The 27667-nt window shown below is 37.4% G+C and overlaps 1 protein-coding gene across 6 annotated transcripts in view; it reads left to right on the top strand.

Annotated features, from left to right (window-relative positions):
• The window catches only part of scn8ab (sodium channel, voltage gated, type VIII, alpha subunit b), a 59825-nt gene that overhangs the window by 422 nt on the left and 31736 nt on the right, over positions 1 to 27667 (top strand). For 3 of the 6 annotated variants that reach the window (XM_067460019.1, XM_067460017.1, XM_067460021.1), the window contains exons 2-11: positions 5507 to 5844; positions 13192 to 13311; positions 13822 to 13910; positions 15211 to 15339; positions 17807 to 17898; positions 21262 to 21477; positions 21658 to 21721; positions 21901 to 22042; positions 22778 to 22984; positions 23113 to 23388. In XM_067460019.1, coding sequence (XP_067316120.1) covers positions 5563 to 5844; positions 13192 to 13311; positions 13822 to 13910; positions 15211 to 15339; positions 17807 to 17898; positions 21262 to 21477; positions 21658 to 21721; positions 21901 to 22042; positions 22778 to 22984; positions 23113 to 23388 — 1617 coding nt within the window. In that variant the 5' untranslated portion in view covers positions 5507 to 5562. Of the gene's footprint in view, positions 1 to 5506; positions 5845 to 13191; positions 13312 to 13821; positions 13911 to 15210; positions 15340 to 17468; positions 17561 to 17806; positions 17899 to 21261; positions 21478 to 21657; positions 21722 to 21823; positions 22043 to 22777; positions 22985 to 23112; positions 23389 to 27667 lie in introns of those variants that run through there. The other 3 variants (XM_067460022.1, XM_067460018.1, XM_067460020.1) reach the window with 2 other exon arrangements.

The raw sequence follows: 27667 nt of genomic DNA, 5'->3' as shown, positions 1-27667 counted from the left end.
AACATAACATTAGTGTGTGTGTGCGTGCGTGTGTGTGTCTGTGTCGAAATGTAGAACATACGCATACCATGGGACAGGCAAGTAAGACCGCAGCAAACTTTATTGCATGGGAATATTAAGCGGACAGACTGACGCAAGACGCAGTGTTCAGCATTCAGGTGGCATTTATGGCAGTATTTTGCAACGTTATATGTCAAAATCACTAATGTGGCAGTTTTAGTCCCCCTGCGCCTGCATTCCCCCTCCCTTCGAGTCACCCTCGCCATACTTCATTGGGCTGGACTCTCTAGAATCGGTGCGTTTCCGTTTTTACCGTTAAAAACAGCGACTGCCACCCTCGTTCTCTCACTCACTCCTCCCTAAAGCGTTAGCGGCATGATGACCGTTTGCGCGGCTGCGGGTTAAATCACAGAGAGGACGGTCTGACTGCACGGGTGTGGTGCTGGAGCAGACAAGAGTCCCAAATGTTCTTGAAGTGTTCCGATGAGAATGAAATCGGAACCTAGACTCTAGGGGTGTAAAACATTGCAGGCACGACTGTCTGAGACCTCAGTGGCGTTGAGATTTAGATGTTTCACAGATTGATTCGCTGGCTCGTGCCTTCGCACAAGCTCACTTTAGCTCCACTGCAGTATTTCAGTCGAGAGAGTGGGGCCCACGCGTGTACGTCCAGATGCCATAATTACCGCAAACAAACTTGGGCATATCTGTAAATCCCTTAACATGTAGCGCCTTCAGACGCGCAGAGCTGGTTAGGTGGAGAATTGCATAATACGGGTGTGTGAGGGGCCAACAGGGGCGGAAGCAAGAATCAATGCTTTGTAAATGATATTTGCTTTGAAATGACGAAGACCGTTCCCCTGAATGAGATGCATGTTACTTTTGGCGTACCACCAACATATATTAACATGTACAATATGAGATGCGTTTAGTCAAGCAATTAAATATCTGTGTTTATGTGTGTTGAAATATAAAAGAGAGAGTTAGTCAGATTATAAGGCTTTTCTCCACACGGGATAGGCCGGCGAGCTTCGTCCTCGTGACAGCTGTGCTGCTCCCCTCCCCTCGATGTACAGTGCCAGAGGCCGAACATTCACTTTCCATATCATTTAGTTAAAGACATCAAATACGGAATAGTCGCTTTAGTCGGGATGTTTCGTCGTGGCTTGAGGCAGCATCTGTTATTCCCCTCCTTCACCTAACCTAGAGGACAAGCGTAAGCGTGAGCTCGCGCTGAGCGGTGCTGAACGGACAGCGCCGCCAAGAACCTGCATTCGACGGCATCTAGAAGGCAGTGGATTTGCGTCGGTTTCCTAAATACAGTCGACACTTATTCTTGCCTGATAAGGAATACCTCTGCGATGGAACCGGAACGTACTTTTTTGTTTTTTTACCAGATATGAGAGTAGGCAATGACTTGAAGGAACGTAAGTAGCCTATACTAACCTGTCGAATGGCATCGGTTATTTTGGTTTTTGCGTGTAGGTGTTTAACTTGGGGCAATCGGAAAGTGGAGGGCGTATCATTAAACAGCATGATTTTTCTGTAAACAGTGCTGGCAAACACCGTAGTCTATAGGGAAGAAAATGCTGGAGTTTTGTTAAGGTCATTGTGTCTATTGTCAGGGCCTGTCTATCTGATGTATCACCTTGAGCTGAGGCGTCTCTGTACACTATCCCAGGAAGGAGACTTGGAGGTTGGACACAGCCAGTGTGTAACTTAAAACGCATATCATTTTCATTTGTCTAAACTGTTCATTTAAAATAAAAATTATTTGATGCTGTACCAAATGCATCTATGGCAAGCTATTTTAACAATTATTCATTAACTTGTGACTAATAATAGTTTATAGAAATAAAATAAAAACCTTTTAAATTATGAGTGAGTGGTCCAATAGTGACTAGTATCTTATATAATTTTGCTATTAAATATTCATTATACACATGTAGTTATTCTACTGTTTCTTGTAACTAACAAATAAGTTCTACTTCCTAATGAATATAGTAAACTGGTACCAGCAATAATAGGAAAGGAGTAAACCAAGAAGTAGCAAAGAAATTCGATTTAGTATGTGTACTGTCTTGTCTGTTAATTGACAAGTACTAGTATATAATGAATACTGAATAATGACAAAAAATGCCACTCACAGGATTGCATTGGATTGCTTAATAGTAATTAAAATAATGCTGGTTTAAATGAATAAATGTTCAAATGACTTGCCATATGTCTGTTGTTGATCAGGAAGTCTTGTGTTTTAATGATGATAAAGTCGTCCATCATAAAGAGCAATGTCACGTGGCCATGGGCACTTTACTATTGATTTGACCAGTGCTGACTTAACTGAATCAGTTTTTGGTGTATAAATAATTAACAGACTGTGTCATTAAGAATATAGAGAACAGGGATTCAGCATTGGACGTATAAAACAATCCCACAAAAAGACAAGTGATAAGTCACTCGTTCATTTAGGCTGTTAGGTTTTATATATTTGAAAGTGAATCTGAAGGAATGTGATGTATGTATGACATTGCATTCATTGGTTGATTTCAGTCAACACATCATCATACATACACAATAGTTAAGATATGCGGATGTGTGGAGATGATGGTCTGCAAACGTGCAGCTTCCTGAATCGGATAAAGAGGGCATTGTGGCAGTAGTGGTTATGTGCATTTATATAAAAAAAAAAGTCTTTTTTTTGCTTTTCTAATTAACTTAGTACTAGAAAAGGTTACATGTACTAGAGAGGTCTCTAAATGCAAGTCAGCTTTGCAGTAAAAAATGCATGTAAAGGGACATTCTGGAAAAGGAATAGCCCAGTTTTGTGGAGCCTGAGGGACTAGGCTGGGACTGACTCTGCGACACACACCTGCAACACGGGAGGAGTGTGACTAAGTACTACTTATGTCATTTGGAGATTTTCCTGCACATTTATGATAAATCTCTTTAAATTGGATTCTCCAACAAAGCTCCACTGGGGAAGTGAGTTTGTTAACCTGCAATGGAACTGCTAAAGGAAGTTCTACAGCATTTCATGAGTGCAAGTGTGACTACTCCACTCAAGCAAAATGAAAAAGTTTTAATGTGCAACGTTAAAACGTTAATTTTGTTGCAACTGTGTTTAAATCCAAAGTCTGCCGATATAGGATTTTTGTGGATGATTTTGTGAATGTTACTTGTGAATGGTAGTGTATTAGAATGATTTCTGAAAGGTAATGTAAGACTAAAGAATAGCTGCTGAAATTGACATTACAAGAATAAATTATATATATAATTTATTCTAGTAATGTCAATTTCAGCAGCTATTCTTTAGTCTTACATTACCTTTCAGAAATCATTCTAATACGCTTATATATATATATATATATATATATATATATATATATATATATATATATATATATATATATATATATATATATATATATATATATATATATATATATATACTAAATATATAAGTTTATTTCAAAAACATTAAAAAATAGCGTATCTAGATATGTAGATCAGGGATTTTCAATCTTTTAGATGCCATGGACCCCCAAATATGATCATCTTGGTGCGAGGGCCCCCCATCCTAAAATTTAAAAGGCATCTGCTGTATATATTTCCATGTATGTAGTAATAATTTGAAAATAAATTTGATAAACGTGTAAAAATGTATTACAGACTACAGCTTATTACTGTGGTGTAGTGTATATGTATTATTTATGTAATTTATTTTAATCAATCAATTTTAATCAATGGTTTTTTTTATTCAGTTTATTTACTTATTAAGATCCTCCTATCTTTATTATTTATTTATTCTTACACAGTTTTTTTAGGCTTTAGGCTCCACAGACCCCTAGCACTCTTTTGTGTCCCACTGGAGGTCCACGGGCCTCAGTTTGAAAACCTCTGAGATAGATAGATAGATAGATAGATAGATAGATAGATAGATAGATAGATAGATAGATAGATAGATAGATAGATAGATAGATAGATAGATAGATAGATAGATAGATAGATAGATAGATTTATGCACTGCTATATATGTAAAATGTCAAAGGAAGTTGTTTATCTATTGGTAAGTGCATTTTGAAATGGAGACACAGGGAAGTACCACTTTGGACACAGTTAATCTCAAAATATCATCTGCTTAATAAATCTAGTCAATTTATTAGGTTCATCACTACTTCAAACACAAATGGCAAAGGGGCACAGTGAATTTGATCATGTTTATCATCAGTATTCTCTGTCCTAAAACTTTTTTTTTTATGGCAGTCTTTATTGACAGACACATTGTGCCACAAAACGTTACACTGTTGTTGTTGTTTTTTCTGTTTAATTTTGGAAGTTCAGTCAGAAACTGGATCCTGTGCTGAATATTCATTGCCAAGTCTCTAAAAGTCAGCACACACATACACAAATGCATCTTTGCAATAGAAATGAAGTAAGATACAGTATCCGGTGAAATAGTTCCTGTATGAACACAATACATTGCATATGTGACATGACAAGTATGACTTGACATTAATGTTGTCTTTAAATTTGTTAAGACTGCACTCTCTTGAGCAGCTAAACATCCTGCAAATGAGATTATGGATTAAATCAAACATTTGCATGATGAGATAAAATCTTGCAAAGAATTTTTCAGTTTTATATTATCTAAGAAGAAAAACCACAACAGCCAGAAAGTGTTTAATCTGCATAGCATGTCTGATATTTTACCGTAGTATTAAATAAGTAAAGTGGAGAGTTTGTGATATATGATCCACAAACACCTGATTTAATGTGGAGATTTCTATCTGAACAACGACATTATATAATCAATCTGGAAGGGGCAGATTAAATATGTCTGAATTGATTGAATATTTAAAAAGATGTTGTTTGGAACAGGCTTGATGACATCATGGACTGGAATATTAGTTAGATGATCTAGGTCTTCATGGAGGGTTGATAAGGGCAGTAATGCAGTTATGACCTTAGCCTCTAATGTACAGTCTCTCCTGTTCTCTCTCTTTCATGCACACACACACACACACACACACACACACACACACACACACACACACACACACACACACACACACACACACACACACACACACACACACACACACACACACACACACAGGTTGAGCTTCCAGTGCTGCAGCGCATTTGGTATTATTCTGCTTGGTCATCTACTTCTTAATGGATGTAATGAATGTGTGTGTGTTTATGTGTGTGAGTATAAGAGTGAGAAAAAGAGCAAAAGGGAGAGCTGAAAAAGAGGATGACAAATAACACAGGCCACCAAAATCAATGGACGTGCACACACACACACACACACACACACACACACACACACACACACACACGCTTGAAAAATAGAAATGTTTTACGTTTTGTTTGTGTGTGCTCATTTGCTTTGTTTAACTTGTATGACTTTTGAACTCTATTGAACTCTATCTGTTATTTTTCTTTCTTTGTTGTTCCCTTTCTGCATCTGTCTGGGTGCCTCCCTCTCCCCTCCTTTTCCTAGAGCTGGCTGTCCTGAATGGCTTCTAAATAAAGAGGACTCTGCTGCAGGATGACAATATGGCTGCGCAGCTGCTTGCACCTCCAGGCCCCGATAGCTTCAAGAAGTTCACCCCAGAGTCGTTGGCCAACATCGAGAAGCGCATCGCTGAGGAAAAGAAAAAGAAGCCTGTTAAGCCCAGATCTGACAGCAGTCATCGCGATGACGACGATGACAACAAACCGAAGCCCAACACTGACCTGGAAGCGGGGAAGAGCGTGCCCTTTATTTACGGGGACGTCCCCTCCGCAATGTTGGCTGTGCCCCTGGAGGACATTGACCCCTACTATATGAACCAGAAAGTGAGTGAACTTTGAGCCCATATCATCCATGTTAAAACTCATCCTCCATGCAGGTGGAATACAGTTACCCTCATTATGGTAAATTAAGAAGTGTCCAGATCGCTTTACTCTCCAGCATCTGGGAGAACAAGATTGATGGTGGAAAGGTTCGGAGATGTACATTTTGGATGAATGAACAGATGAGATGAGATGGTAACAAATTTACAAAAGAAAAAGTAAAGTAAAGATATTTGTTAAGATTGATTTGTTGAGCAGATTTCTCAGCAAAAGCTGATTCACAGCTAACAGTTCACAATAGATTTTTTATTTCTGTGGTTTGGGTTGAAATGGATGTAGTTAAAGGGGCTATATGTAGAATGAACTGAGTGAACTGCAGCCAGTAACTTATTGCTCACGCGTAACTTACAAGAAACCAAACTTGATTAATTGTGATTCACTATACTCTCACTTTTGCTTAGAAATATGATATACTGCGAACGAATATGCCAATGCCGTCTACTCTGCTGAGAGTGATGTTTAGATAAATATGTCCTGTGCTCTTTCTTCTTAATAACAAAATAAACACACAACAAAAAGGACAGTGAGAAAAGAAGGAGTTAAGAAAGCCTCTGATCATGTGGATATGTTTGCACCAGCTCTGGAATTCACCTGGATCATGTCTCTTAATCCCTTTTCTTTGTATGATACATTGACATTACAGTACAGAAGGGCTGTTTCGGCATAATCCTCAACATTGTATAAGCATTCATTTAATTGAACGGACGAGAGGCTCTCAGGAGCACGCATAACTGCAAGAATGTCCTGAGTCATTCATATAAAAACAGGCTTTCATAGACAACCTAGGAAGTCGGGGGAGGGTCTTGTCTTTTAAGTTTCAAGCTGTTCACACATTGGCAATAAAAGTGCAATTATTAAAAAAAAAAAAGTACTTTAACAAAGCACACAGCGATGGAGAGTTCACAATAGTCTTTTATTAAACAAAAACACGCAAGAGGATAACTAGGAGATTTATGTATAAACACGTAAATGAATAACAGCAATGAGACCAAGGAAACTAACTGGGAAAACAGTTGAAAGGAAAAACAGGAACATAGCACTGACTGAAAACGAAACCAAAACACAGTGAAACTAAACAGAACCAAGCATAACCCTGACAACATGACATATCACATATAAATATAGCTCTTTTAAACGGTTAGTTCACCCAAAAAAGAAAATTCTGCCATTAATTATTCACCCTCATGTCGTTCGACACCCATGAGACCTCTGTTCATCTTCGGAACACAAGCGAAGATATTTTTGTTGAAATCTGATGCCTCAAAAAGGCCTCCATTGGCCACAATGTCATTTCCTCTCTCAAGACCCATAAAAGGCACTAAAGAAAAAGCCAGTCTCACTACAGCGGCTCTACAATAATTTTATGAAGCAATGGGAATAGTTTTTGAGTGCAAAAAAACCCCTAAATAACGACTTAGCAAAGGCCCATTTCAAAACACTGCTTCGTAAAGCTTCGAACCGTTATTTATCAGTGTATCGAATCAGCGGTTTATGAATCGGTACGGTGATCCATTAAGGTGATTCATCCGAGGCTTCCGGAAGCGTTGTTTTGAAACAGGCCATCAGTATGCAATTCTTTATTAAGGTTTTTTTGAACACAAAAACTATTCTCGTCACTTCGTAAAATTATTGTGGAGCCGCTGTAGTGAGATGGGCTTTGTAACGACGTCTTTAGTGCCTTTATGGGTCTTGAGAGAGGAAATGACATTGGTGTCAATGAAGGCCTGTCTGAGCCATCGGATTTCAACAACAAATTTCTTCTTTTGTGTTCCAAAGATGAACAAAGGTCTTACAGGTGTCAAACAGCATGAGGGTGAGTAATTAATGAGAGAAAATTTCATTTTTTTTGGTGAACTAACTCTTTAAATTCGTATATAAGATGCCTTTTTGCCTGTTTCCTATAATGTTATTAAGAAACTCCAAATATTTCAATTTACATTTTTTAGTTGTAACTAGCCCACTTCTGAGCAATTACTGGATGAAATGGAATTCAATTTGTACTGCTTTATTTTAAATGGAATCCCTAGTTCTTTATTAATGCAGTCTGCAGTGATCTGTTTGTTAAATTGTGATCTTGCAGTGTCAGAATTTACAATATGAATCTTTACAAATATTATTTATATGTTTATGTTTTCCTATTCCATATAAACGGGCAGAGTGGGAATTGATGAGTATGCTTATTTTATAGTTTTTTTTCTTTCTTTCTTTCTTTTTCTTTCTTTCTTTTTTACTATAGGTGATGTTGGCGAAGTGATAGAATGGAGAGCTCTTTAAGAATAGCAGTAATGAGGTGGAGAATAAGGTGTGAATTAGGGTCATTTTTACATAGAGTAAAAATTATATTTCAATGTTTTTTAGGCTTTCGACTGGACAGCACTTTGATATTTATGTATTTACTATGAGATGGCTTAAAAAAAACAATAAAATGTAGTCAAAAATAATCCAACAAATAATTCACTAAATAATATTTATATGCATCAATTTAAGTTAAGTTAATTAAGTCAATAAATAGCAAAAATTTACATAGTATATTTTTTGCTAAAACACTGTAATACATGCAACGTTTCACATTTTTGACAGGTGATGCAAACAAATCTTTGAATGTTTAATTTTAAAAGGCAGTTCGAACTACGAGCATTTACATGTATATTCATATTTTGCTGGACAATATGTGAAATATATTAATACATGTGTGAACGCTTTATGAATAATTAGAAAAAAATCCCCAGCAGGTGTGTGTCTATTCTCCTTATGTTTACATAGTTTAGTGACTTAAATGACCCTCAATCATACAGTCTGTGTATGTGCTTTGGTAAAGGAGCGGTGCAACCACATCAGCACCTTCTTGTTGGCACACTAGAGGTGTGTGTTACATAACTTAGCACAGTGTAGCATCTGTTATATAGTGGGAGTTGAGGAGATTTTTTAAGAGGGAAAATTAGTAGAGGACACCGTCTGCCTTTTCATCATCTGTTGCACACTTTACCAATATCCACCACCCATTAAAAGAGATAATGTGCATTGTTGCCAGCATGTTCCATCCATATTACGTCCCCTTTTTCATCCCCTTCTCCTCCTCCTCCTCCCCCTCCTCCTCCTCCCCCCCCCCCTCCTCCTCCTCCTCCTCCTCCTCCTCCTCCTCCTCCTCCTCCTCCCCCTCTTGGCAGTGGTATGTTTTTGAGTTAAGGGGTTATAACTGCAGCAGCTGTGGTACACTCATGCATTGTGGGGAAGGGTTAAAGTGAATAAAGAGACGAGAGGAATGCTAGGAAGAAGTGCAGAGTTGCAGTTCTACTGGTCTCTTGAGAAGTGGGGTGAAAGAGCCATTCAGAATGTCATGGGCGTATAAACTTACAGGAGGCCCTGTAGTCACATGTGTTTGTTTGTATGTGGGAGATATTTCAGGTATCAATAAATAGCTACTTTAATGGATGATGTATGACTTTAATGAGGGATTATATCTTGTTCATAGCAAGTTTTGTATTTTTTATTTTATAAAAGGAGTTACTTTTATTATTTGTAAGTGATCCAGTCAGTGATAGTTTTTTATAACATATTTTTTATCTGAATTATAAAGGCATGTTCACACCAAGAACGGTAACTTAAAAGATAACTGTAAAGATAACTATAGTTGTCCACACTAGTGGACGAATCATTCTAAGCACGTGCTTGTCTGCCGCTTTAAATGCCCGAGTTTGTTACAGCAGGATTATGATTGGCTGTCAATGTTTTTATCGTTCGTCACCTGGGAAAAAATCGTTCTGAAAGTGATTCCAACGATATCATTTCTCTGTGCCATTATCGTTATAGCTGTGGTGTGAACTCTGCTATTTATTAATACTAAGAACGATTTTTAGAACTATATATTTATCATTATCTTTATAGTTATCTTCCTTGGTGTGAACATGCCTTTACTGTATTTTGTTTTATTACATTTTATTTTAATAAGTAAATAGTTTAATGGATTGTATATTACTGTGAAAGTGATTATATTTTGTTTATAGCATATTTTGTATCTGTAATTTTAATTAATTGTTTTACTTTTATCTTTACTTTGTTCCTTTACTTTGCCCCCTCCCCAGATTTCTTGTGTTTCTTTATTAATTGCCTTATTTGGCGATACTGGAATGATGTCAGTTAGACTTTATTCACTCTAGATTAATAGTTCTTGGAGCATCTTGAAAGATGTAAATAAAGATTAAGAAATGTCAGTTCGCATTTGGATTGGGGTGTTGGTCAATTGAGTCCTTACAGTAAGTGCATTCAGTGACGTCGAGTAGATCGGATGTACTTGGAGTTAAGTGCAACAGTGATGCTATATCCAGTTTTTCCACTATTGAACCCCCCCTTCTCCCTCTCTCTCTCCCTCATCCTCCTCCCCCGCAGCAGTTCCCTCAGCTCTTGTCCACATCTTCATGTCTCTCTGGCTCTCTTCTCTGTAGATTATGAAATTTTCAGTAGCTTTGCAGCATATCACTTAGGCTGTCAGAAGGAAAGACCAATAGGCTGCGTTGTGTGTGTGCAGGTGTTGACATAAGGGTGTTATCACATGTACATGTTTGAGCTCTGTGTTTTCTTAGCATGTTTTAGTTTTGCTCATATGTATATGTCTCTGGCCTTTTATAGATAAAAGGACAAGGGGATGAAGTCATAGTTGGCCACTATACTAGTGTTATGATCGTGGATTATCTGGAAAGAACGGTTGAGGTTATGAACGTGTTACCGGATAGTTAGACACTTACTATGAAATTAACATTGTGATAAACATGCTCATAATTAGAAAGATTTAGAAAAGATTAGAAAACGTCTATTGGATTTTTAGGCCGGGATACAGAGAGCTACATCTCTGTCCTCGGTGAAGAGCGCAGCATTGTGAGAGTGGGAGCTCCCGCCAGCGGAGGAAGCCCACAGTCTGTCGCAGTGTGTGTGTGTGTGTGTGTGTGAGAGAGAGAGAGACTCTGGGGAAACCAGTGCTCAGTATTCAGTAACACATGGAGCCTTCTGGGCGGTTCACAGCTTTTGCTAGTGTGACAGTCTTTGGGATCCTGTGCCTCAAAATGACAGCTGTCTTCAGAAGGACGACACAGCGTTTTCTGTCTGACATACGCTATCGTTTAAATTATGATTTTGCTAAGCAGTACTTTTGTTAAGTAGTGTTGGACATGATTAAATGCACAGACAGACAGACACACAGACAGATACAGTGAATAAAAGATGGAGAAATAGAGAGAGATAGGGACCCTCTTGAGGTGAGGGTGCTCATTTTGTCCTTCTTCAGACAGCTGGCAATTTTTAATCTAATTAGATTTCTAGAAGATTCTTGTCCACTTCGTCTCGTGTGTGTGTGTGTGTGTGTGTGTGTGTGTGTGTGTGTGTGTGTGTGGGGTGCAGGTATACCCTACATTATAAGCACTCAATATCCCCACAAAGATGGCAGTATCCAAAAAATTTTGATCCCTTTGAAACGGTATATAAATCATACTTTGTGGTGTTTTTTGAAAATCTAAAAATGCTGAAAGTTTTCTGTGATGGGTAGGTTTAGCGGATATAATATACAGTTAGTACTGTATAAAAAACATTATCTCTATGGAATGTCCTCATAAAACATGGAAACATGGAAAACGTGTGTATGTGACTGTAGTGGTGTTTTGTGTGACATAATTCTATGTGTGAATGACAGGGTAAAAAAACTATTGTCTTATTTTTTATAATTTTTTTTGTAAAATATCTAAACAGCAATTTATTTGGAGAAAAACTGTATAAGATATTAAGAATTTTCTAAATATCTCTCTTCAATTTTATTTTTTTAATGAGAAAATATAATAAATTAATAAAATGTCCTCCTTTGATATTAAGTCTGTATATGTGTGTGTACACTTGGAATGACCTGGATTCATGTGGTTTCAGTGATGAGGATTTGGATGAAGGTTCTCTCTTTCTTTTTTCTTACATTATGTAGGATCAAAGGAGCTTTGCAGGGCTTTTGACCCACCTTCCTTTCTTCCCTCCCTCCCTCCCTCTTTTCCCTGTCCCACACACACAATCTGGAGTCAGCACTTCTGCTTCTGATGGATCGCAGTGTTAGCGGTTAGCATTAGCGTTAGTATTACAGTCTGAGTTCCTGTAAGAGGTCCATCTCTTTGCCAGAGCTCACTGCAGTAGTTTTAGCTCCATTTGTGTAAATAAATCCCTATTTGGGTTTTAACATGCTTGATTTAGAAATGGCCTTTCACCTGAATGTGATTTTTATTTTATTTTAGCTTTTGAGATTTTTTTTTGGTGTGTGTGTAACTGTGTATTAAAGGGTTAGTTCACCCAAAAATGAAATTGATGTCATTAATGACTCACTCTAATGTCGTTCCACACCCGTAAGACCTCCGGTCATCTTCGGAACACAGATTAAGATATTTTATATTTAGTCCCATGAGCATATGCAGTCTATGCACACTTTACTGTCTACATCCAGAAAGGGAATAAAAACATCATCAAAGTAGTCCATATGTGACATCTGTGGGTTAGTCAGAATCTCTTTAAGCAGCGAAAATACATTTTGGTCCAAAAAATAACAAAAACTACGACTTTATTCAGCATTGTCTTCTCTTCCGCATTCCGAATCGATCAATGATTCAGATCGCTAATGTCACGTGATTTCAGCAGGTTGGCAGTTTGACACGTGATCCAAACTGCTGAAATCACGTGACATTAGCAATCTGAATCATTGATCGATTCACTGATTCATGACCGTTTTAATCTTTATTTGAGGTTTGAAAACAAATGCGGAAGAGAAGACAATGCTGAATAAAGTCGTAGTTTTTGTTATTTTTTGGACCAAAATGTATTTTCGATGCTTAAAGAGATTCTGACTAACCCACAGATGTCACATATGGACTACTTTGATGATGTTTTTATTCCCTTTCTGGATGTGGACAGTAAAGTGTGAATAGACTGCATATGCTCTGGGACTAAATATAAAATATCTTAAACTGTGTTCTGAAGATGAACGGATGTCTTACGGGCGTGGAACGACATTAGAGTGAGTCATTAATGACATCAATTTCATTTTTGGGTGAACTAACCCTTTAAGATATCGTTTACATTTCGCAGGTTTATTTTGAATGCGGCTGTAATGTTTGGGTGAAGTCAAAGTTCTTGTCATGTTAACCTGTCATATATGTTGTGTATTGCAATTTCTCATCTTGGCCATTTTTTGTGAATGACTGTGCTGAAAGACAGACATACATGGTAATATATCTTCCTCTCTTCTTCTCCCCTTCCTCTTTTTCTCTGCAGACCTTTATAGTTCTTAACAAAGGAAAAACTATCTTCCGTTTCAGTGCCACGCCCTCATTATATATCATTAGTCCTTTTAACCTATTCAGGCGAATAGCAATTAAAATTTTGATACACTCATATCCTTTTCAGTGCTCCAAATGATTGTCCATGTTATTATGATTGTGCTTCCTAATCTGTGCTTAGTCTGTGTCTAAGATATGCATATCATGCTTTGTTGTTATTATACGTTACACACTATATTCTGTATCACAGTACATGGTTTAACTATTTCACTTAAAGGTTTAGTTCACCCAAAAATGAGAATTCTGTCATTTATTTTTGAGTGAGCTGTCCCTTTAAATGTTACCTAGAAAAAGAGTCCTGAATGAAAGTTAACTGTTACTGATGCAGATGGTGATTTTAAAGGCAGTTAATCATATAAAAGCTAACAGCATTCTACTTCCTCTTGAAAAGTAGTACTGCCTATATCTGCAACCCAACATTTGACCTCTGACTGCAGAGTTTGATACATAATATTATGAAACGATTCTCATTTTGTATTGATGTCTCTTTTTCCATCATAGTTTTGATATCTAATCAATATTTATGACATCACCTCAGTCAGGATTTCCTTAACTGCCACTTACAGTTTTCAGCATGATCATCATGTGTACAATTTTGACAAATTGTGTCTTCATGACATTCAGCAATCCTCCAGAATGGTCCAAACAAGTAGAGTGAGTATTCTATTCTATTCTATTCTATTCTATTCTATTCTATTCTATTCTATTCTATTCTATTCTATTCTATTCTATTCTATTCTATTCTATCCTAGGGATGGGCTTGTTTCTTTTGGTCGATTTTTAATTTCGAGTACTGATAGGTCTCAAAAATGAGAACTCTGGGGACGGGGCGTGTCCGTCATGGTGATAATGAAAATATTTTATTTAAAACACTATTATTAAAATTAATGCTGACAAATTAAATATGACATATCTATTAAAATATGATTTTGATGATGATGTCTTACTGTTGACATTGCTGGATTATTAAAAATACCATTGATGTTTCTAAAAAAGAAACATCTAAAAGGAATATGACTGTCTCAAATATCCCAGCCATAGTCAATAATGTTGTGCATCGCCGTTTGAGCTGACGCTGAAGAGTTCATAAACTCCAGTAAACTAAAGCGCTTTGCTAGCTTTTTGGATATGCTCTTCCCATAACAACAGCGCTGAAACACGGGCAACTAAAGCACAACGAGTTTACAACATTCTATTACAATAATGTTCTCATTATAATGTGGCAGATTGGCACTGCACATCTTGCACTTCACTGTATTTTCATGATCAAAGTGATTCCAGGCATCACTTTTAAATCCACGGTTTCACTTTATTTCACCAGTCTGGACTGCACGCTAATCAGACCTCAGGTACTGCCCGAAATGCTCCAGTCAGAGAAAAATAAATTTGTTTTTTAAAGTCACAGAGATAATCTTTTCAATCGAAGCTGTCAAATCCGAGTACTGGAGTACTCGTGCGCATCTCTATTCTATTCTATTCTATTCTATTCTATTCTATTCTATTCTATTCTATTCTATTCTATTCTATTCTATTCTATTCTATTCTATTCTACACAATTGTTCCTCATGAAATGTGATTAATATAATTTGTGATTCATGCGCAGAGATTTAATAATAATAGTGTTTAAAGGCGGTTAGAAGTTCAAAGATCATAAATTTAAACTCTGAACCAGCCACCACTCCAGTGTTACTGCTTGAAAAGCAGGGCTTAAATTGTTAGCCGAGTGACAGGCTAATGACTGGCTAGGACGGAGAAAATGCTGAAGACAGTGTGAGCTCCACTTGGAAATTTGGCCAGTCTTAAAAATTGCTGGGTCTATTTTTGGGGTAACTGGGGTTGATGGGTTTTGTGGGAGTTCTTAACTAACGGTAAGCTCGGTCCTTATATTTAATTTAATAATGAAAAACAATCTAAGAATGCAGTTTATTTATATGCATTCGTTTATTGCACTCAGATACACCTTCACGGGAATCTACACTTTTGAGTCACTCACAAAAATTGTGGCTCGAGGTTTCTGTATAGATGGCTTCACCTTCCTCAGAGACCCCTGGAACTGGCTGGATTTCATGGTCATCTCTATGGCGTAAGTATAATCCTTTTGTAATTCAAACATTAATGAAACATTTTGATAATGCTGCTCTTAAAATCTGTTTTTGCATGCAATGATTACAGCTGCATAACACTCTTGTGTGCAGGATTGACTTTTAGACTATAGGGGAGCTTCAGTTGGTCCCAACTTTGCATTCAAGGAGTATATGGTGAAATTATTTAGAAAAAAAATATTAGAAATAAAAAGCAGCGTTAGCGTTTTATCTGTATTTGCAGCTACTGGTATTTAAAATGGGCTCTGCAATTTTTGGAGCTTTCTCCCCTTGTATCCACTTACCAAAAAGGCAAGCTTCTCCACTGATTCTAGAGCAGTTTTTGACCAACTTTGAGGTTATCAATAACGTGCAAATTATTGAGCTCTTTGAGCATTAAGAAGCAGACAGAGTCTTCTGACAATGATAGTTTTGCACAGTAGACGTGTGAGTACATTTAGAAATTGAATGATTAATCAATACCATGACCTTCATTTAGGTCAGGATGACTTTTGAGCCTTGATGTCATGCTTGCACAAAAGAGTGTGTGTGTGTGTGTGTGTGTGTGTGTGTGTGTGTGTGTGTGTGTGTGGTCATGCGTGAGAGAGACAGAGGCTCTTGTGTCCTGCCTCTCATAGGTGGTACACAGCAGTTCAGTGCTTAAAGATGACAATGTCTGTGTTCATACCTCTGTGTATGTGTGTACATATATACTGTATCTCTCTTTCTCTATATAACTCTCTTTCTGAACTTTAATTCGTCTGTTCATCTCCTTCTCTGCATTCATCCATTTCTCTGGAGGGCAGCCATTTTCATCTTATAAAGACAACTGTTGCCCATAAAAAGTGAAATTGTCAAATTGAGAATATGGTGATCGGTGAAATAACTACATTTAAACAAGCTCCTTGGAATATTGGGAGAGAATGTGTTTGTTTTCCAGATATAAAATGTATTTTATGAATTCTCTAAGATATTTTGAGAATCAGTTTGCCAATAATATTTTTCATATTTCCTTGCTTTTACTTTGACAGTGAAGAAATGTTACGGGTTCAATAGACAATTGCTATGGACAGAATCCGTGACATGCTGTCAGTTACCACAGAAAATAATTTCAGCTTCAGTTTGTAAAAACATAGGAAAACGGTGTATAGCGTAATGCTATTACAAGTCTATGGGCAAGACGTTACACTGGAATAAAAGCCACACGATTTAAATCCTTACACTGGGATCACATTGTGTCGAAATTACTGTAATTACGAGATAGCAACTCTAAGATTGTAATTGGAGTCGTTCAAGTCCTTGTCTTCAGAAATAATTGGTTTCTAAGGCAATGCACATAATGCCATGGATCCATGTTTGGCGTTACAAATAGTTTAATCATTACATTAATCCACCTCTTTATGGAATAATTAAGATTTCTTTTTCTGTTTTAAAGTCTCTTGTACCGACCAAGGTTGCATTTATTTGAACACAGTAATATTGTTAAATATTATTATAATTTAAAATAACCATGTAAAATGTAATTTATTCATGTGATAGCTAAGCTGAATTTTATCTTCAGTGTTACATGCAGATTTCAGACTTTTGAACTGTACTGTCTCTTGGTTTTCATTGATTTCATTCATTGATTGATGATAATAATAAATGTTTCTTGAGCACCAAATGAGCATATTAGAATCATTTCTGAAGGATCATGTGACACAGAAGACTTGAGTAATGCTGCTGAAAAACCAGCTTCACCATCACATAAATAAATTACATCTTAATTGTAACAATATTTTACAAAATGTTACTATTTTTATAATCATTTATCAAATAAATGCAGCTTTTGTGAGCATAAGAGGCTACCTGTAAAAAAATCTTTAAAATGTGTTTAGTTTAATTTAAGTTTCTGAGCTGCAATTGCAAATTCAATGAAATGTATTTATTTTATTTTTTTCTAGTTTGAAAGTTGCAGTAATTAACCTGGAACAGGTTGTTTTTATGTGACATATTTTTTAGTATACTTATAATTTACCTTGTGAATCATCATCTTCCCTCACTGCTTTTTCATCCTGTATCTCTCCTCTTCTCCTCTCCATCCTCTCACTCTCTTCTCTCTCTGGTAACTTTGTTGCGATCCATTCTGCAGGTATATTACAGAGTTTGTAAACCTAGGCAATGTGTCAGCTCTGCGCACATTCAGGGTGCTGAGGGCTTTGAAAACTGTTGCCGTGATCCCAGGTAAGTCCAGCATCAATCAGGGCCAACAGAGGGCGCCGCTCGCTGTCTCTCTTTTCACACTCCTGTCTCTTCCTTCCTCCTCCGCTCGTTTCTCTCTCTTCTCCCGTTAGACAGGCTTTGCGTGATGTCTTCCTCCCAGTTCAGTGGTGGTGCTGGTGGTAGTGGTGTGCCGTACGTGTTGTGGTGTTGTGTGTGTGTGTGTTGTGTCATGGTGTTTGTTCTGTGTGTGATCCTCCCTTGTTGCAGATATGTAACAGAGTTTGTGGACCTCGGGAATGTGTCAGCCCTGAGAACCTTCAGGGTTCTACGAGCTCTCAAAACTATTTCTGTCATACCAGGTGAGAATGCGTTTAAACACGAAGGCTGAGCTGCTTCCCACGCCGATGCAAACTATTATTATTACCAGTATTACTACTACTGTTATTATTTTTCATAGTTTTTTTTTTACTTGACTTGCTGTACTTTTTCAAGAGGATGCTGCAGGAAGAATTATTTCATTTATGTTCAATTTATGTTTTAATACCCAAACGATCAAAAATGGTAGTGATACATTTTTGATAGGCTTTGCAGTCTGCAGTCAAATCAGTGATGGCAGAAAAATCACACGCCCCTCCAGTAATCTGGGAATAAATGTCTTTATTTATCAAAAACTGCATTTATGTCAACGGTGACATGTTGTAAATATCAGCTGTTATGACGAAAAGTTGCACACCTGAAATATGTATCTTGCCCTGCCGGAAAATTCTTTTTAAGGTCCTAGCTGTGTTTTGGAACATGGTAACTGGTTTAGTTGGACTAACAGGACTTGATATACCACCTTTCTGCAAGGGCCCTGCTGGTTAAAGGTGTTTTTTTTTTTTTTTTTTTGCTGGTCCAAGATGGCCGACCAGGGCTGCGTTTCCCAAAAAAGCGGTGTGAGCCTAAGTTGATCGTAGAACAATTGCCACCCAGTGGTCTCTACGATCAACTTAGGCTTACGAAGCTTTTGGGAAACGCAGCCCAGATCAGTTTAAGAAACTCAGAGCAGTTAATGGGCAGTTTGGAAACCAGGTACCATGTTTCAAACCACTTTAAGCTTTTAACTGGATTTTCCAGTTGGGAGATCACATTTCGTATTATGCAGTTTACTCTAGTACACACATAGATACACTTTGTAAAATACAGTTCTTATTACTCGCCCAGCCCATGTTAAAAAAATATTAATTAACTGTGTAAAAGGAAAAAAAAAACATAAGGTTGCTGCCTTATGTTTATGTTCCATATTCAAAATGTCCAGCCTCAGAGTTTAACACAGCATAGGCCAGATGTCTTTTCTTTGTTGTGTTGAGTTTTAGTTACAGGACCCTAAGCAGACAATGTAAAACTCAACCTTATGATGACATCTTAAAGGCATAGCGACATTTATATGTGCATTTCATCCTAGTCTGTCTTTTGATGAACATCTCATCAGAGTTTGTTCAAAAGAAGCTGATGTGATGTGTCACGAAGCGAAGGTTTGCGGGTAGCGCACACACTGAGACTGCCAAGCCTAGTTTGACACATTTCTGCTGCATGATGCTTTCGAAGACACCTGCTTTTTTTAGTTTGTCTTTCTTTTATTTTGTTTTTGTATTTTTAAACAAGTGGCTTTCCTCGAATTTCTGCATCCTTTACACACATGTAGATTTATATATATTTTTTAACCAAATTTTTTTTGGTAAAATTACTGTTTTTTAACTCCCTCCCTATTCTTATTTTGAAGAACTCGGAGTGGAAAGTAAAACAGAGACATCAGAAGATGTAAGAAGAATTGTTTGTATGCACGTATTGCTGCAGGAAGGCGAAAGATCAGGATTAGCTAAGTTAACTCACTATTTTTCATTTGCAGACTTTTATGAAACACACACAATCACACTCACCTACGTTAAACACACTCACATTGTTGTAGACGCCACATGTGAGTATTTAGATTAGAGAATGATTTCTTTATTAACCTGGTTTCTCTTAGCTAAGAGATTAGCTGAGAACTGAAGACGGGGTTACACATTCTCTGGAAAAGGATGATTGGTTAAACAGACATTGACACCATGGTGATAAAGCAAAGATGATGATGTTGCTGCCTTCAGCCTTGGCGTTTAAATGACCTGCATGCCCTTCCTCCCCTTGCCTGTCCTCTCCTCTTCCTCTCTCTGTGTTGGCTCTCTGCATACTGTTTGTATGGCGCCGCTCTCTTCAAGCAGTGTCCATTTTGCTGATATGTGTTGAATATTGTATGTGTGTTTAAAGAGTGTTCCTCTTGTCTCTTCAAGGTCATACACAGCCTGTCCTTAATAATGTGCTTACGAGAAACCACTTTTTGGACATCTTTGTAGCATTAGCATCTACAGCATCCCGTTCATTATATTGGCTACCATGCCATTTGAAAGCCCTCCTACACAGAAAGCAATTTATAGCATTAAAGAGTGAATACATTTACGGTATCAATATGTACATCAAATCTTTTTCTGAGATTTGTAAGTATAGTAAAAAGATTACATAGACCCACCCTGAAGGAATGGCTGAGCCATATCTACATCATAAACCAGAGTATCATAACGACAGGAACAAACAACCAGAATTGAAATTATAAATCAGCGTGTTATACATGCATTCAAATGGTTAACTGATAGCAACATTTATGTATTGCATCTGCCCTGAGGAGACGGGAGACTCTTTAAATTGCCTGTTCAATGTAAATCATGGTTTTATATGAACAAACAACACAATTATTTCTTATGATATGTGTATATGTATGAAAGAAAGTTAAGGAAACCAAGTAGGTTATAGTGTTACTGCTATATCTGATTATGAATGTGATGCTGAAGTAATTGTTTTTCTTATTCATATATGTTAACATACTCCACTGCCGTTCAAAAATTTGGGAACAGTAAGATTTATTTATTTTATTTCTGAAAAGAAATTAAATTACAAAGGAAAGATTTTTTTTCGGCAAGGATGCATTAAATTATCAAAAGTGACACTGTTGTGCAAACGTTTTCTGTAAATGCTGTTCTTTTGAATTCATCAAAGAATCCTGAAAAGTAAAATGAATCACGGTTTCCACAAAAATAAACATAAATGATGATAATACGTTTCTTTATAAAATGTTTCTTAAGCACCAAATCAGCATATTAGAATGATTCTAAAGGGTCATGTGACACACTGTGAAAATTACTTTTTAAAATATATAAAAATAGAAAACAGCTATGTAATTATATTTCACCATATTACGTTTTACAGTATTTTTTTATTAAATCCAGCCTTGGTGACATAATAGACTTCTTTTAAAAACTCTTACAGACCCCAAACTTTTGAGAGGAAGTGTATGTTAGATAAGTGAATGTTTCTATTAAATATTTTATTAGTGAAAACAGCATAAAATGTACATTTATATTGTGGTGAATTTACATCACAAAGTATACTACCTTCGACATTTACATCACAAAGTAAAGACATGAGAGTGCGTGCAAGAATGTGTGTATGTTTTTGTTCCAGTAACAGTATATGAGTGTAGAATATGTATTTTACATGTAAATATTCTCTGTGTGTGTATGCTCTCATTCAATTTTTTTTATTGTTTATTTAAGTGTGTGTTTTTACGCAGATATGAGCATTATCATATAAATAGCATTTGTGGCAGACTGTATATTCCTTGTTGCGTTTGTCTCCTCATCTTCTCACAGGGCTGAAAACCATTGTGGGTGCTCTGATCCAGTCAGTGAAGAAGCTGTCGGATGTGATGATTCTGACTGTGTTCTGTCTGAGTGTATTTGCCCTCATCGGTCTACAGCTGTTTATGGGTAATCTTCGGCAAAAGTGTGTCATCTGGCCATTCAACCATACTGAATCCTTCATGAACAATGGGACGTTTGACTTCAATGAATACATCATGAATGAAAGTAAGTAGATAAAGCTCTGACTACCGAGGGTAGTAGCGTCAGTTAGTGGTGCTCTTAGCTTTTTTTAATTATATTTTTGCAATAAGTTTGATTGTCTCTACAGTACATTGTCTACACACAAATTTCTGGTGGTTTTAGACATGGTTTTTCACTTTTTACAAGTATATCTTCTTGTTTCAGAAAACTTCTACTTCCTGCCAGGCATGCTGGATGCGCTGCTATGTGGAAACAGCTCAGATTCAGGGTAAAGAGCAAACACACAACATACACTACTAAATTGTACACGACTTTAAAATGTTATTTAGATCTACGTTGTAAAATCTAAATATTTATTTCCAAATAATAGCACACTTGATGCACTTTAAGGTATGACAAAAGCAAAGAAATATTTGTAGTATTGTGTGTGTGTGTGTTTTTGTGTAGGCGGTGTCCGGAGGGCTATACTTGCATGAAGGCTGGACGCAACCCAAACTATGGCTACACTAGCTTTGACTCCTTTGGTTGGGCTTTTCTTGCTCTCTTCCGACTCATGACACAAGACTTCTGGGAGAATCTGTACCAACTGGTGTGCATTCATTCTTTTCACTCTTGCTTTTTTTATTTATTTCTTATTCCATATTTGATTCTGCTCCATATCACACCAGTTTATTATGATGAACTGGATCATTTTTCCTGCTTGACCTCACTATGTTGCATGTTTAATATTAAAAATAGTGTCCATCATCTTGGAAATCAAGAGTACATTTTTCAATCACATTTTGTGCTAAAAAAAAGAGGGATAGTTCACTTATAAATGAAAAATCTGTTATTATTTACTCACCCTCATGTCGTTCTAAATCTGTATGACTTTCCTGCTTCTGTTGAACATCAAGATAAGATATTTTGAAGAATGTTGGTTGACTTATATTTTTTTACATGGTACACAGAAGAAAGAAATGACATATCAGTGATAGTAAATGATGACATAATTTTTGGGTGAGCTATCCTTCTTAACTCCTGTGAAATACGTCAAGATGAAGATGCTAAAAATTCTTGGCAACAAAATGTTTTTTGATATCTTTACACTTTCCCCCACTCCTATTTAAACCAAGGTAGTCGTGTCAGGTTTTATTCAAGGTCTGTCCTCTGAGGTAGATGGCCAATCATAGTTTAGAAGTTCAGGGTGTGGCCAATCAGATTTTAGGGGTGAATTAGGTATTGCACACAATAAACATACTGCAGAAAGTAGTATGGTATTATGCTACCATACTCAAACACATATTCAATCACAGTTATGGGAGCAATGCCTTCTTTCTCTTAGACTCTACGAGCCGCGGGGAAGACATACATGATCTTTTTCGTACTTGTGATCTTTGTGGGATCGTTCTACCTGGTGAATCTGATCCTGGCTGTGGTGGCCATGGCTTATGAAGAACAGAACCAGGCCACAATGGAGGAGGCAGAACAGAAGGAGGCTGAGTTTAAAGCTATGCTGGAACAGCTGAAGAAACAACAGGAGGAGGCACAGGTACACACACATACATGCATATAGCAAGCGGAAATAATCCGTTTTGTGATGTCTTCCCTGTGCTTCCTTGTTCTTTTTCATTTCTCAATTTTCGTTCTCATTCTTGTCCATTTGCCCCTCATCACTAGGCCAATGCTATGGCAACCTCAGCAGGTACAGTATCTGAAGACGCCGTAGAGGACGATGGGGGAGGGCATCTGTCCCGAAGTTCCTCTGAGGTGTCCAAGCTGAGCTCTAAGAGTGCCAAGGAGCGAAGGAACAGAAAGAAAAAGTGGAAGAAAGAACAGGAGGAGAAGGGTGACAGCGAGAAGGTGGTCAAGTCAGAATCCGATGACGGCAGCAAGAGGAGCCGCTTCCGTTTCAGAGACAACAGGCTGGGGCGGAAGGCTTCAATCATGAACCAGGTGAGGGCTGGGTTATTTCCACAGAAGCCCACATAAACACACAGTCTGCATGGTATGTGTTATATGATATGTCTGCCTAAGAAATGATAGCTACAGTGAATTTCTTGAAAGGGAGATCATCATCATTATTATGTTCATTTAGACATTAGATAAGTACACTAAGGGCGTTTTCACACCTGAAAGTCCGCACCAAGGTCCGAACCAAAGTTCGTGTTTTGATTGTATACATTTGGTTATTTTTGGTTTGCTTTCACATTGCAGTTATGTCAGCGCACTAAAGAACTTTACATGACGCACTGGCGTCCTGTCAATTCAGCGGGTAACTTTGACAAGAATGAATGAACCGAAGCATATCGTTGCCAATACTGTTAATATTATGGGATTACTATCTGCAGCACCACCTATACTCGAGGCAAATTCACCAAATGAGCGTCCTCGTTGTGCAAACATTTTATCGGCGCCGACAGGAAAGGAGGAGAAGATAGGCTTTTTAGCCAAACAATGTATTTTGTTTTATAGTTATGTTTAAATGTTATAATGTTATTTTTAAATTTCATCTAGGCTATATTGATTATGAAACGTGCACAGATGTGCAATATGTCAAAGATATCGGGTCAGAAATGATTTTGACCACTTCATTAAGTTTTGTTTTGTAGAAAGCTTTGTATAAAATGTATCTTAATTTTAATAAATGTTTCATCATTTGCCTGAATTTAATAAATACGTTTTATTAAATAATATAGCAGACAAACCATGACAGAGCCATCATTTGCGTTGCACATGAACTGAAGCGGTCTCATAAATAAACCGAAACTCAGCATACAGGCTACTTGTCTCACAGACATTAGAAATATATATATATATATATATATATATATATATATATATATATATATATATATATATATATATATATATATATATATATATAATATATAGTCAAGCAGAGCACGCTGTTCACACGAGCTGACTATAGTCACAATCGGTTCTGTTTAAAATGCTGCACGCTCCATCACTGCATGTGCTGTGAGTTTAATCTGTGTTTTTTCACTAATCCTACCACCGAACTGCCTGTAAATGGTCTGAAAGTCCGACCTGTACAGAAAATGCTTTCACACAAGAAACGAACCGAACCTTTGTTCAGTTTGGTCCGGACCGAGACTACCTCTTTTCTAGGGCTGTAACGATATGCAATATGAAATCGAAATTGCAATACGCAGGTCCACGAACCTGTATCGCGATGTGAGGAGGCAGAATCGCGACACACCCCTTCCAACTCCCAGAATTATCCTTCCTGTCCAGGTCCAACTTTTAAGTCAGCAGTATGGCAACATTTCAGCTACCCGGTGGAGAACAAGGATGGCAATCGTGTAGTTGACAAGACCCACACAATTTGCCGTAAGTGTTTCAAGAAGCTTCCCCAACTGGCTGGCAACGTGGTGTGAGCGTGGCGTTTCTGTTGCGTGTCATCCGCGGGGCGGCTGCGTGGCGTTTTCTCTGTCTTTGCACACCAGAAGCGCTGACGCGGCGCTTCTGTTGGTATTGATGTACAGGAGGCCCTATACTTCATGTTAAATATATATTGCCTATTGGTATCGCAAAGAAAACGTCGGCAGTAGCCTATTGACCATACAGATTAATGGTATTGACGGCAAAATAGGCTACAGAATACTGTACAGAATAAAACTGTTTTGTCCCCGCCATATCGAGGTTTGTATCGTACCGTGGGTCAAAAATCGTGATACGAACCGAATCGTGAGTTTGGTGTATCGATACAACCCTACTCTTTTCGTAGGACCAATTTCGTCTGTTTGGTCCGGACCATGGTCCGAGGGAGGTTTCACACCTGTAATTTTGGTTCGTACCAAACTGAAAAGTCAGAAAATCCGGACCAAACAAGGTAGGTGTACAAACACCCTAAGATGCAAATAGATATGAGAGGTGTTATTCTTTGTTGTCATCATAAAGCTATTCTCTTTTTGTATTTGTGAAAAAAAACTATTGACGTATTTTGTGTCATTTTAAGTAGACAATTTCAATTGTGTGACTATATCAAGATTCAAGTATATTCAAATATTATTTTTGTGGCTTTTATTCCCTGTTTTTAGTCATTTTTAGTAGTGTACCCCTAAAAGTTAACTTTTTACAGATACATGGGTGGTTGACTAGCCTGACGTGGTCATACTCAAGTCTAGTCAGAATATGAGTCTGATACTGCTCCATTGGGCTGTGATTATGGGGCGTGTTTCAAACGAACCAGGAAAAGACCTCAACTGGATAGATCTACAACCAATCAGAGCAACGAAGCGATGCATAACGTTAGTTGTCAAATGTCAACAAATGTTGCCAAGTCTGCGGTTTTCCCAAAGGTTATTTTCCATGTCTGTGGGTTGAAGTGACCTCAATTATGTGATATATAGACCCAGAAATGCGACTTTTAGCAGGTAACCTTGCCAAAATAATACACATTTTACCCCCCAAACGCCATTTGTTTCCCGAGACTGGAGTCCAGACCGAACTGCCCGAACTCAAATGTTGTGGGCGGGGCTGAGTTTGGCTGGCATCCAGGCTAGTTGACATTTCCAATGGTGGAACAAGCTGTACTCCATGTAAATATATATTTTTTAAATTATTATTATGCATGCAGCATGTATAACCTTATAATAAATTGTATTATATAGAATATTCATATTTTCTTTAAAAACATTTTTTAAATCACCACAGGACCATTTAAAAATGAACTAATTCAAACAAACAAATCAGTAAAACATTTTCACTATTTACAGGGCCCAACATATGAAATTTCTTTTGAAGGCTCACTCAAAAATGAAAATGCTGTTATTAATTACCCTCATGTCGTTTCAAACCCGTAAGACCTTTGTTCATCTTCGGAATATAAATTAAGATATTTTTGATGAAATCGGAGCGCTCTCTGACCCCTCTATAGATAGCAATATAATTAACACTTTCAAGGCCCAGAAAGGTAGAAAAAAAAACATTGTTAAAATAGTCCATGTGACTTCAGTGGTTCAACCTTAAATTTGAACTTTATTTTAATTTTGTTCTTCTACCCTGTGTCAGTCTCCTACGCAGTTTATGTTGCATTATAATGCAGTGCTTTCACGTTCTACAGCAGCCAATGCTGTTCGCGTGAGCACGACGCATGCGTGTGATGATGCACAGGAGACTGGCACAGGCTATAACAAAATGATTGTATAAAGTGATTTTTGATGTTGTTTTTGCGCACAAAAATATTCTCGTCACTTTATGAATTTAAGGTTGAGCCACTGGAGTCACATGGACTATTTTAACAAAAATTGTTTTTACTACCTTTCTGGGCCTTGAAAGTGTTAATTATATTGCTGTCTATAGAGAGGTTAGAGAGCTCTCGGATTTCATCAAAAATATCTGTTTCGAAGATGAACTAAGGTCTTATGGGTTTGGAACGACATGAGGGTGGGTAATTAATGACAGAAATTAAATTTTTGGGTGAACTAACCCTTTAAACATGCAGAGCAATTCACAATGCACAACATTTATTTACTTACTTAATGACTTAATACTTAGACATGTTATGTATCTTCTGGGAAAATGGACCAAGAATATTCATCAAATATGACTCACTGGGGCTTTTGGATGTTTTATTCAATAAAATTCCTTCTAGAATAAAATCTCCTTCACCTTAATAAATACCACCTGCCATCAGCTAGCAGTAGCATGTAGCACATCACAATTTGTCAGTGTCTCTTGGGAATTTACCATGCATGTTTGTTTGATAGACAGTATTTTATCAGTAGCGTTAATGATAAAAACTAATCTCTGCAACTGTGCTCTCTGATTGCACTGATGCGCCTCTTTTACAATCTGTTATGTTGTAATAGCAAGCCACTCTTACCTCTGGTATTGGCTATCACAACCCAGCTGAGCCCAGCCCAGCCCAGCCCTTGATACTACTGTTCTCTGCTCTGTGCAGTCGCTACTGCTTTCAGCTGAGTCATCGTCCATATCACCAGGGTGATTAGACAAAGTGCTTCAGCCTTACACTCAAAGATCAGAAGAAGAGCAAGTGCTCTTGCTCAGTGCCCATCTATCTATCGCTGTAATTCTTTCCATCTCTTTCATTGTCTTGCTTTGGGCAGCAGCTTATGGATTTATGATTGTACACTTTTCTTTATATCTAAAAGCTTAAATAACTCGACTCCATGTCAAACCTAGTGCTCTTGAGTGTTTTTATTTGAGCTCTCTTTCACATGTTAATTTTGTCACCTCTCGCCGCTTT

Source organism: Pseudorasbora parva, chromosome 12, assembly GCF_024679245.1.
Source record: "Pseudorasbora parva isolate DD20220531a chromosome 12, ASM2467924v1, whole genome shotgun sequence".
In the NCBI taxonomy this organism is placed as follows: domain Eukaryota; kingdom Metazoa; phylum Chordata; class Actinopteri; order Cypriniformes; family Gobionidae; genus Pseudorasbora; species Pseudorasbora parva.
This window is presented reverse-complemented; position numbering and strand designations above follow the sequence as displayed.